The 12,107-nt window shown below is 46.2% G+C and overlaps 1 protein-coding gene across 3 annotated transcripts in view; it reads right to left on the reverse strand.

Moving 5' to 3' along the window:
• The window catches only part of CARMIL1 (capping protein regulator and myosin 1 linker 1), a 194,688-nt gene extending 192,756 nt beyond the window's left edge, over positions 1 to 1,932 (reverse strand). For all 3 annotated transcript variants that reach the window (XM_030445387.1, XM_030445386.1, XM_030445385.1), the window contains exon 1: positions 1,560 to 1,932. Coding sequence is in view for 2 of the 3 variants with exons in the window: in XM_030445386.1 (XP_030301246.1) it covers positions 1,560 to 1,599 (40 nt within the window). In the remaining variant the exon portion in view is untranslated. The remainder of the gene's footprint in view (positions 1 to 1,559) is intronic.
• Positions 1,933 to 12,107: the final 10,175 nt, after the last annotated feature.

Genomic DNA, 12,107 nt, shown 5'->3' on the forward strand with positions numbered 1-12,107 from the left:
TGGGTGGATGCAGGGTACAAGGACAGGAGAATAATGCTTAAAATTGTCCAAAGCCATCAGAGGAGGCATGTGTGAAGACACTCGCTTCACTCTTCTCCATAATATGGACCACATTTCACTGAAGACACTAGAGTACACTGCCTTTAATAAAAAGTTCATGGTTTTCACCACAACTACTCCTAGCACACTTCCCAGCTCATCACTTCCCAATAATAAGCTACAGACTAAAGCAAGCCCTGCGGCTTATACAATAAAAGTACTGCAAAATAGAGCTATTCTGCCTATACAGAAAAAAAATTCTTCAAGAGCTGTAAGCCTGCATCCATATTACCACCAATATTTTTAAAGTGCTGAAACTCACTGCCACCAGATATTGCTGACTGATGACATAGAAGAAAATGGAACAGTGTAAACGTTGGTAGAGTTTGAAGGACTGTACTCAATGCAACACCTGCCTTGTTGCCTGACATTTTTCTCTTTCCCTCTGTCACTAAGGCAACACTTCAAATTTTTCTAATGCTGGTGAGATCCTTAGATCTCCCCTCAACAGGCAAAACTGCAACTAAAACCAAAGGAATCCTAGATCGAGCAAGGTGGCAGAAGATCAGGCCTAGAGCATCAGACTTGTTATCCCCAAAGGACACAGGTTACCAAAGTAATGGGTTAACGACCCATTTATCGAGAGCTCCCCAACACCAAGGGACAACATTTCCAGGGACCTATGATTGCCTAAACGTGTACCCATGCAACACAGGGCTTTTCGTGCATGTGGCCGTAAAACTTTAATTACAAATACCCTCACTCTCTCGTACATACACAGGAAAGCGAGTCTGAAACTATGCAAAGCCCAGGGGAAAAATAAAAAAACAACGACCAGAGCCACAGCTCGAAGCCTCAGCCAGGCACGCCAGCCTGAGGCGCTCAGATGACGGACCTGCCGGGCCGGGCGGCGGTGCGGGTGTCCTGGCGCGGGGGCACGGACGAGCTGGGGCATTCTCACTGGGGCTTTGGCAGACCCCGCAGACCCCCGGCAGAACCCCCCCAAGAGGGCGGGCACAGTGGGCGCCAGGCCAGGGCCGCCTGTCAGCTCCGGCCGTGGGGCTGGGATGCCCAGCACTACCCGGAGGAGGTTACGCGATACAGCCCCTGCCCGCAGCCGCCTCGCCGCTCCCCACCGCAGGCCCGCAGCCCACCTCTTATCCCCCCCCCCGCCCCAAACCACCAATTCCCGCACGCAGCAGCGGGGCGAAGCGCCGGCGGCGCGGCCTCGCCGCCCCCCGCCGCCTTCTCCGAGTCTCCCCGATCACCCGCGGATCCACTCCGCCACCCGCAGTTCCCCCTCGGTTCCCCCAGCCAGACCCCACAGCGCTACCCCGGCTCCACACCTTTCCCTCCCCCCGTCGCCGCTCTCTCGGTTTCCCCCACATCCCCTCCGCTGCAGCCTGGGGTCGCGCACGGCGGCCTCCAAACTTGCCCCCCCTTCCTCCCTCCCTCCCGCAACACCTTCCCCCGGGGACTCCCTGCCCGCCCCGTCCGCGCCGCCGTGCCCGGTCCCTTACCGATCAACTCTTTGGGGACATCGGAGCTCTCCTCGGCCATGGTGGCGCTGCCCGGAGCCCGGGGTTGCCCGGCGGCGGGGCTGCTTCAGCGGCTCGCCGTCCCTCCGCCAGGCGAGGCGGGCATGCAACCAGCGGGGCGGGGGAGGAGGAGAAGGAGGAGGAGAAGGGTCGGCTCTGCGCCTCTCTGCGGTGTGTGTGTGCGGTGAGAGCGGGCGGAGGAAAGGGGCTTCTCCCGCCCCGAGGAGCCCGCTCCCTCCGCGCTACATGACGCCCCCGGCTGCCGGCGCGGCCAGAAGGGGCATTTCCAGGGGAGGGGAATGGCTCGCAGGCAGCCCTCAAGCACGGCGGGCCGGGCTTACGGCTGCCCCCGCGCCGGCTCCCTCCTTCCCCCCCGCACACGGCCGGCCCCTCCGCGCCGCCCGGCTCCCCCCGCCCGGCACCGGCGCCTGAAGCGCGGGCGGGAGGAGGCGGTGGCGGCGGAGGCTGCCCCCGCCCCGGGAGGGCTGGCGCCCTCGCCCCGGCCCGGCCTCCCTCACCTCGCGAGAGCCACCGGGAGCCGGCCGACAGCGCCCACCCTACACCCGGAGGTAGTGGTGGAGGCGGCGGCCCAGAGCATCGCCCCTTAGGGAACCATCGCACCCGCCCCACCGCGGAGAAGGATGATGATGATGAGGAGGAGGAAGGCAGCGGGCTGGGAAATTCAGCGCGGCGAGGCCGGCCCCTCCTTCGCCCGAACATCCATTGGCTCTGCGGCGGGCTCGGCAGGGCGGTGGCGGGGGCCATCTGCCGGCAGCCGCGAGTGTCGCCGCTCCTCCTGCCCCACAGGCGCCGTCACCTCTTCCCCCTTCCACCCCTCACCCCCGGGGTCTCTGGCAGCAGCACCATTTTCCCTCCGTAGACGCTCTGCCTTCCGCAGGTGCCCCTTCAGGCTCTGCACCGCGGGAATTCTCCTCTGGGCTCGTGTCATTAAAAAACCCAAGGTGCATGGGGTGAAAGGGGGTGGCTGGCATCGCCAAGCCAGTCATCGCTGCCGGGGCGAGGGATTGCTCAGGCTGAAGCCGTGGAAGAGGGTTAACCTTTGATCCAGAACTCATCTGCCTCTCCCTCGCTCCCCCGCCTTATCTCCATAGGGACGGCAGCCGCTTCAGCGCCCGTTTTGCGATAACGCCCTCGCTAGAGATTGCTTCGCAAGTTCCTCATGCAGGGGGAGGGAGGCAAGGCACTGGGGCTTTTGCTAGGTGGAAGGGAACCGAAAGGGTGCTTCCTTTCCCAGGACTAACAAAACAAAACAAAACAAAAACAAAAACAAAACAAAAAAAAAAACAAAAAACAAAACAAAACAAAAAAACAACAACAAAAAAAACCAACCAAACAAACAAACAAAAAACCACAAAAAAAACCAAAACACGAATGCACGAAGGGCAGCGTTTTGCTTGTTGGAATTTTACCGCTGAGAATTTTTGTCGTGCGAAGCGGCCACATTGCGGGAAGGCAGCATGTGAGCTGCCTTAGCTGCGCCTATGAAAATCAGGGCAGAAAGATGCTCATTGGATGAGAGCGAAGGACGGGGCTCGGCAGCTCTGGAATTCCTTCAACTTGCTACTGGTAGCGATGCCTACTTTCAATGAGGGAATCATTTTCACTGCAGCAGGACTGTGATTGGTCGCCCTGCACCCTAAAGTGGGTGGATTACTGCATAAGCCTCGTATTTCGAGCACTCTGCAAGTGAGTGAGGGGTCTGTGAGATCAAAGTCATTATGTCTCATTAAGAAACCTGAAATGAGAGCAACAGTGTAAATCCAAGAAGAGTTATTTGTTGGTGTAGCTCCATGCTGCTGCCGTCTGTGTCCTAGAGATTTCTGCATAGCCTGCTCCTCAAAAGAAGCACGTTTAGCAGTTTGAAATTGGTGTGACTTGTCATACAATTTTATTATGCTTCCCATGGCACTAATCAGCTCTCTAAGAAATTTTGGAAGTTATCTTAGCAACACAGATAAAATTACTACAGAAATAGCTGCTATTATCTCTCTTTCCAGGTTGCTGTTTGTATGTAACAACTAAGGACACCCTTTAAATTAAATAAACAAAAAATGGATACATTTGTAAAACAACATAGAAAAGGTGTATCTTTTGAAATAGCAATGTCAATCAAATCTTATCTGTATACACACACACATGCACGCACACACATGTATATATGTAAAATGCACTGTATTCATTTCCTGTTTCTGGTCCTCTCTTCTTCTCTTTTTCTCACTGAATCTGTATACTTTTCTGATGTATGCAGAATACCTGCTGGCCTCTTCTTTACCTTCCTACCAATCTTTCCTTACAGCTCAGCAAAGAGCTGCATTTCTTACATGCTGTATACAATCAAGCTTACTTCTACTTAGCAATACAAGCATCTTGTGGCAGGAAAAGAAAATAGAATTGAGACGTCCACATCTTTTCTAATACCCAGGGGGGGAAAATCAGATCATCATGAGTACATAATTTCATGCTGTTGCTTCCATACTGAGTCTAATGCTTTGTGTTCAGATAAAACTTCCATAAAGACCTCTTCTCTGCCATCACTATTCACCTGCTCTGCAAAAAATTTTACATTTTATGAGTCTATCACCCCTTAGACACAAAGTATGCCAGTTTCTCAAGCTCCACTAAACCACTGTGGTTTTTTCTGTCTGGAACAGTATTTGCAGCATGAACCTTGCTTCCTTGGCTGCTGCCAGACAACCACAGGTTTCTCAGTATGCATCAGCTGCAAAAATGATGTGTTCCTTCCAGGCCTGCCTGCCTGTAGCATTCTGTTGGGATACTGCTAGCACCTCCTCCCTCTGTGCTTCCTATCAGGAGAGCTAGCCAGCAAGGCTGGGCCTGGATGTGTAAAGAGGGAATAAAATAAAAAAATAAATAAAAAAAAAAATTAAAAAAAAAAATGAATTATAGCAGCATAGCAGCAGGCAGGGCTTTTTTTTTTTTTTAATCACCAGCACTACAGGCTAATGAAGTAGCACTGCCAAGGCTACTGTATAATTCCTGGTTTGGAGCCTAGGAGACTGGAGCTGATTCAAGGTAGGGAAGGTACAGACTAAACTCAGGTGGATTAGTGCCCCCAAAGCCAAGTCCAATCAAGAAAATGGAGTTTCCTATTCCTTTATCGCCAGAGAGGAGGCAGGACAGGACTTTCCAGTCAAGATGCTGCTTCCTGCTCCTTCAACTACATCATGCCTAGATATTTGTCACATCAGCCTGGCATGTGAAATGAAGGGTGTTTCCAATCCCAGGCGTCCACCTGCCAGCACAGAGAGGACTCAACCACCTTCCCAGAGATCCCAATCAACTCCCAGAGCCTTCCAAACTAAGACTTTTCCCTGTAGTCTAGAGGCAAAGACACACCATGGAGGCTGCTGGCTTTGTAGAGAGCTGTGAATTTTGTCCTTTCCTGGTGACTCTTGCTCTCCACTAGTCACTTCAGCAGGGACAAAGCTGTCACAGGCATCTCCCCAGCAGCAAGGCCACTTTAAGAAGTTGTGTCCCCCCATACCACGTCATTATTAACTGCCTGTGGCTGTTCACCACTTTCCATGTTGTGCCAGCATGAGAAATTGTGATAAAGTGTTGTAACCTCAGTCAGCGATGGGGGTCAGAAAGGGGATTTTTGTCATTTCTGGGGCTGACTTTAGGTTATCTTTCATCCCTCCTCACCTAACAATAGAGGTGCATTGGCACAGCTGAAGAGAACAGATGTCTCCAGTTAAATGGGCAACTGGGGCAAACTCATCTGGGTGTCCTGACTGTAGCATTCCCATAACTCTAAGGGTCTGTTCATTCCCTGAGCTGCTCCTGAGCTCTGTTAGCAGGAGTCTCCTAACCTTGTGTTACATGCAATTGGTGTGAATGATCTCACCATAGGTGCCTTAGCCAGGATCACACTCCAGTCACAGCACAGCATTGCAAACCACACTTGCAACAGGCACAGAGAGGATGGAAAGAGGCTGTGTTTTCTTCTACCAAAGCAGAAGATGTATGAAGTTATTTTAAAAGTCACTCAAAGGGTAACTGGTTTGCCTCCCACGGGAATGGGATTTGTGTAGTTTTGATGCAGGTATTTTTTATCTAGAGACTGCTCATGTTGTAATTTCTGGCATGACAAAAATGCTGATGAGAGCAGTGGGCTGGATAGTCTGCGAGTTAGATGGCTGCAGGGAGCATTGCAGAATCCACTGCTTACACTCAGTTGGCAGAAACAGAGCAGGGGCGAAACAGGAGCTTCAGAAGACATCGATCAAGGAGACGTTTGACACAGAAGGGAGTACAGGCAATAAATATGCAGCCTTCGTGCATCAGATTAACTATTAATTACATGAAGTAACTTTTGAGGAATGTCTGACTCCACCTCTTCCAGGTTGCTACATTATCACACACCACATATTGACATACAGTGTAACATATTCCTGTTTCCAGCCTGTTGCCCTTGCTCTCCTTTTCAGCGTAAATCCTGTCTTCTCCTGCAGATAAGGCAGGTGTCAATATGAGCTGGTGCCAAGCCATACAGACTGTCTAAAGACAGACTATTCATAGTCTCAACTTCTGCGTGTCCTCCCTGCCAACTTCTCTGCCACTTGGATTATGGCTTTACCACTGTAGAATTCGTCATTTTCCCCTAAAAGCAACAGTCTGATGTCATCAACATTATGATGTGATGAACAACATGATCCTACTCCTGTTGAAGCCAGTGGAAAGATTTTGAGCAGGTGTCAGACCTTCGAGTCACACCCTGGGGTCCAGAGCAGCATTGTGGTGGGAGGGAGCAGATGATCCCATCTGATTTGCAAAGCTGCCTTGCAGCATATGGCAAAAGCTCAGAACATCTCACGAAAGACATGACAGAAAACACCCCCAGATAATAAATGACCTGATTGCATTTCTAGGAACCAATTCCAAGGGATGTGTTCTTCCCCAGCTTTGCCTTCACAATGCCATAGATACTATTTTCTGTCCTGGTTGGATGCAGACTGAATGGGGCCATACTGTCACACATGTCACAAAAGTAGCCATTCAGCCATTTCTGAGAGCATTGTGGTTTAAATAAATGTTATTTTTCAATCACAGGGGTATTTTGAAGTTCCACTCTATGGAAGTATGTGAAGAACATCTATGGCACATTCTTACAGCTATGCCTGAACTCAGAAGCTCATGGAGTCTACCTGTCCATACCAGCTTTATGTCCACTCAACCTAAAAAGAATTACATTGCTGATTTTGGGCTCTCTCCAGGTTTTTTTGTTTGTTTGTTAGTTTGATTAAATATTGATCCAATTATCTTTTTTATGTTCCTTGTCTGTATTTGGTGATACCATTAAATGTGGTATTTGGGCCCCGGACATTGATCACATCTGCTTGGGAACCTGTTGATGTTCCAGAAAAAAAACAGAGAAGAAGTAGCTAGCTAATTGCACAATAATAAATATATTTCATATTGCTGAACGATTGGATGCTTCCTTTGGATTTCACCAGTTAAGAAAAAAAATGTCAGGAAAAAAATGTGTTTCCTCCATCAATTAATACTTTGGCAAGGAACTGGCAGACTTGTAAGTAGTCTCCTGTCATTATTTGTGTCTGAATCTTTTCAAACCCTTTACTCTGGGTTGCTATATGCTCTTGTGATTATTTCAGTACCCGACACAGAAAAACTTACTTTGTCCCAATTTTAAATAGTGTGAATATAAATTCAGCAGCAAAGATGTATATTTAGATAAGGCATACTTTGATGGTAGTCTTAAGGAGAGAATTACAAAGAGCAGCTGATGCCTCATGAAAATCTTAATAAAAGAAATCTATTCAGAATAATTCTGGTTACACTACTGTATTATTAAATCAGCTATTTCCATATTCCTCTTCCCTCATTCCTTTTTAGCAGGCATATTTGCATAAAACCAGAATCATTGTTTCTTAAGAGCTCATCTGCTTCTGCTTCTCAGCTTTCACGGGAAAGCATAATCCTCTGCATATCCCACCACATTTAGATAGATAATTTGTATGTTGTAATTTTTATTACTTCAGATGTGGAATTAGAGAGCAAAAGCAGATGATTCCTAAACATGTATCCCAAACTGGCATCCTGTTTTGTTTTGTTCTTTACCAGACATTACTAGTGATACATGGAATACACTTGGCAAGTTACTGGATGGAAGCCTGAGATTTTAAAACAGGTGTGTGTATGTTGCAGCTCCCCAGCTCATCTGTCACTCAGTCAAGCTGCACCATTTTTTGGTCTGTGAAACCCCGTTACTCCTCTACCAGAGACTTTGCTCATGTCCAGTGTTTCAGCAAGCCTCTTTTTCTTACCATTGACTCCAGCTTAATCAAACAAAATGCTTTGCTTGTGTTCTTGTCAGCTCTTGGAATCAAGGTGATGAAACACTCTCTATAGACATTGTTTGTACTGTCTGAAATAACTGAAGAAGAAGAGGGATTTTCATTTTCGCCAGTGAAGCAGATGATATTAATCTGTGCAAAAATAAATCTGGTGTAGTTCTGACCTAAATTTCAAACTGAACATGATTCTCTCTCTCCTTTAGAGAAGTTTGAGCTCTCAGCCTTGACTATTCTTACTGCTTCCCCTACAGAAACTATTAACAGCCCTTTCATCAATACCACTATCTTTCGCTCAACCTAGCAATGAGTTTGGAAAAAAAAAAGTTCTTTAAACCTCAAAAAGCTTTCTCAGAAGCAGCACATTCTGGAGAGTTCAGTGACCATGTGGTTTGTCAACAAGAGCCTTTAAGAGAGCGTTCTAAGCCTAAGTGGCAAGACATAACCCTCTAGCTCACAACATGACATAGCCTGAGAAACAAAGAAGAAACTGTGAGAAGTGTGGAGAAAAAGTTATCTTGCACTATTCCATGGAAGAAGAAAAAATTGAATATATGGTGACTGAAAAGTCAGACTGGCATCTATTACAGGTGAAACTTAAAAGGTTTCCAGCTACATTGAGCTGCTGATCTTTAGAATTTCAGATACCTTTAGGAAAAGACTGAGATATGGCTAGAACATGCAGGAGTCTCCTATTTCATGCAGAAGATCTGAACTCTGATATAGGCTGTGTCAGTAATATTTTGTAAGGTATTTCTGCTCCCTTTGCACAAGCTTTTCTCTACAAAGGACCTTGCATAATATAGTCCAAGAGCCTGCATCCATTTATATTGATAGATCATATGCAGAGTTCTGGCTGGATAGTGTTCGAGACCAATAAACTGTTGCTCTTTATCACAGATCAGAGTACTGCTAAGCTTGGGTCAGTACTGTTTAGGAGGACTTAAATTTTGCTCTCAGGCTTGAACCCTGCTTGCAATATCTATGGTTGCATCTGGCTTCAGGAGAGTTCCTTGTGAGATGAGCTCCTTCAAGAGGATCTCCTTGCTATTTCCATAGTGTCCTGAGTTGTCCTAGATGTTTTGTAAAATTAAGGAACATCAATATCCCTGGACAATTTACGAATTTTTATGGATAATGTATAGAGGAATTAACAAGGAGGGAAAGCAATGTGAGCAAACAGCAAGAGCATCCCAGCTGCATGTCCCTAATGTAAAACAGCATCAGATGTGATATTGCAATCTAATAGGCATTTACTGGCAAAATAGGATTGTCATTTCCTGGGGTGGCTGTAACAGGGTGTTAACATAAGTGTTGACTAACACAGCAAAGTTGAAGTCACACAACTTTTTCTCAATGCATGTATGTCACCAATGAATTGCAGAAAACTATTTTTAAAAGGGCTGCTTTTCAGGTTCAAATAATCACTCTTCAGATCTGGAAAAAATCCTCCACAACAGGGTTAGAGCCAATGCACATAATTTCCTCTCACCAGTGTACAGGCATATGTTCCTCTGAGTAGATTTGCCTCCACATATGGTTATTTACACAGTCTTACTTAAAAGTAATGTCTTTAGGCTATTAATTCCAAGCCCTGTTTCTGATTCCTAAAGTGGCTGGTATCTGGGGACACAAATGTGGTAAGAGGTTCTGGTTTGCTGAAGGGGCAAAAAACAGTCCATGTCATTCATCCATGGCCCTCAGGTTACCCAGGGAAGCCCTTCAACAGCTCACCAGCCTCACTTCCCACTCCAGCTGAGTGTTCTGCTTCCCAACAAGGATAAGTAAAATTCACATCAGTAGCTCTAAAAAGCAGGAGAAACACCATGCACACAAAGAGACATTTCTATTAGTAAATTCAATGGCCCAGTGATGTTGTTGAGTGCTGAGGATGCTGAGCATGGGTTGGCTTGTATCTCCCACAGCCTTCAAAGAGGTCTGTGGAGCATCTTAGTCACTCTGCAGCAATGGAATGCTGTGTGTTAGGTGGCACTTGGCAGACTCAAACCAGGGGACTGCTTTTTAGTGGAGCTGTTTTCTTTCCAGGAGCTGGGCATGGTTTCTGGCACAGTTTATTTATGGAGTACAAACTTACCTTGAGCATGCTCTCTCTGTCCTCCCTGCATGAGGTAGGGTGCTCAGAGGACTTGCCCAGTACAATGAAATGACAAAACATTTTGCTGCAGAGGCAATGAACTCAAACCAGCAGTGCCAAAGGAGCACTTCAAGAGGAGCAGAAGGAAAAACACTTCTTGAATTCCTGAGATAAGACACAAATATGAGGAGGTCAAGAAGGAAAACCTGCCTTGCAGCTCCACGGTGTGCCATCAGCAAAACAAGCCTAAGATATTTCTGCTGTACCTACCACTGCATTTTGTAATCACTTGACCAGATGTACCAGTTTTGTCTGAGACAGAGTTAATTTACTTCAGAGCAGCCTGTATGGTGCTATGTTTGTGGGTTTTGAATAAAACAGTGCTGATAATGACACAGAGATGTGAGCAGTGCTCACACAGCATCAGGGCCTTCTCTGCTTCCCAGGCTGCCCTGCCAGCTAGTGGTACGGGGATGGGAAAGAGGCTGAGAGGGGACAAAACCAGGACAGCTGACCCAAATTCCCCAAAGGGACAGCCCATCACATCTCAGACAATGTTGAGTTCAGCAATGAAAGCTGAGGGGAGTTTTCCTGGGCTGCTGTTGCTTGGGGACTGGCTGGGCTGGATTATAAACCAGGTGAGAAGATAAAAACGAAAAAGAAGTCAGTCTATGATGATATTGAAATAATCCACATAAAGGACAGATACTCCATAAAAATCATGGCTGATCTTGATGTGAATACTTTAGAATATTTTTTCATTGCTTAGATCTCAAATCACCACTGGAAAGACCACACACTTGCTGAATGTATATTGTTATTAGGAAAGAATGACCCACATATTTATTCAGAAAATAATCTGTGATCCATGAAGCACAATTTTATGAGTAACTATTTGCAGTTTGTAATCTCCAGATACATTTCAATCTCAGTTGCAGAAACCTCCCAGCTAGGAGAGCAGAAACGAGACCACATTATTTAGGCTGGGACATGAAGATGGTAAACAGGGAAATGTATTCAGATGGTAACATTTGCAATTTGCAAGCTGAACTTTTCAGCCAGTGCTACAGGTCAAATGGTATTATTTCTGTTCTCCCTCTGGATTATTTACATAATAATCTAGCACAACAAGAACAGCATATTTCACAATCAGCCTGAAGTTTGCTTTCAGCATATGAGAGCCAGTTCTCATCAAGTTCTAGTCCTCAAATGATCTCTGAAAACAATTATGAAATGGTTACTCCCCTGTGGTCTCAAAATCTACTCATGAATTTGATTAGAGATTTTTGGAAACATTTTCCCCAATCATCAGCCTTGGCTGCCACTTTCAGTAAAATGATTTCTCAAAGCACAAATATATCAGTTTGTTGTGATTATGTGCAGTAAAATAAAGCAATGTTCAGGATGAGTTTGTATTTAGGTTTTTTCCTTTTCAGTTTGACAGAAAGGATCCAATAGCAAGTTTTTATTACTCTTTCTTCCTTCCCTGCCTCACTGCACAGATGCAAGTGTTTTTTTTTTGTTTTTTTTTGTTTTTTTCTTTCCTGCAACTTGATGCTTTTGGTTCCTTTCACTGTGTATTATCTGTTGCTGGCAGTAATCTTAGCTCTTCAACTGACAGCAAAATTACGAGGTGCTCAGTACAAGATGGGATTTTTTTCTTCCCTCATTCAAATTCATTTGCCCCACCATCAAGGAATCAGCATCATCTTTTCAACATATTAAGAACTCTCTGCTAATAGAAAGCATTAGCCCTCCCCATTCCTTAGCAAGAGGTCAAACCCAATTTTTGTTTTGTAACAACTCATTAGATTTTCTGCTTTGGAAAATTCCATCACTCTCTCATGTGAAAACATGCAATCATAGAATAGTTTGGGTTGGAAGGATCCTAAAAATCATCTAGTTCCAACACCTTCTGCCATCCACTAGTCCAGGTTGCTCAAGGCCCCATCCAACCTGGACTTGAACATTTCCAGGGAGGGGGTAGCCACAGCCTCCCTGGACAACCCCTGCTAGTGTCTCACCACTCTCACACTAAAGAATTGCTCCCTAATATCTAACTTACATCTATCCTTTTTT

The sequence above is a fragment of the Calypte anna genome, chromosome 2, assembly GCF_003957555.1.
Source record: "Calypte anna isolate BGI_N300 chromosome 2, bCalAnn1_v1.p, whole genome shotgun sequence".
Classification (NCBI taxonomy): domain Eukaryota; kingdom Metazoa; phylum Chordata; class Aves; order Apodiformes; family Trochilidae; genus Calypte; species Calypte anna.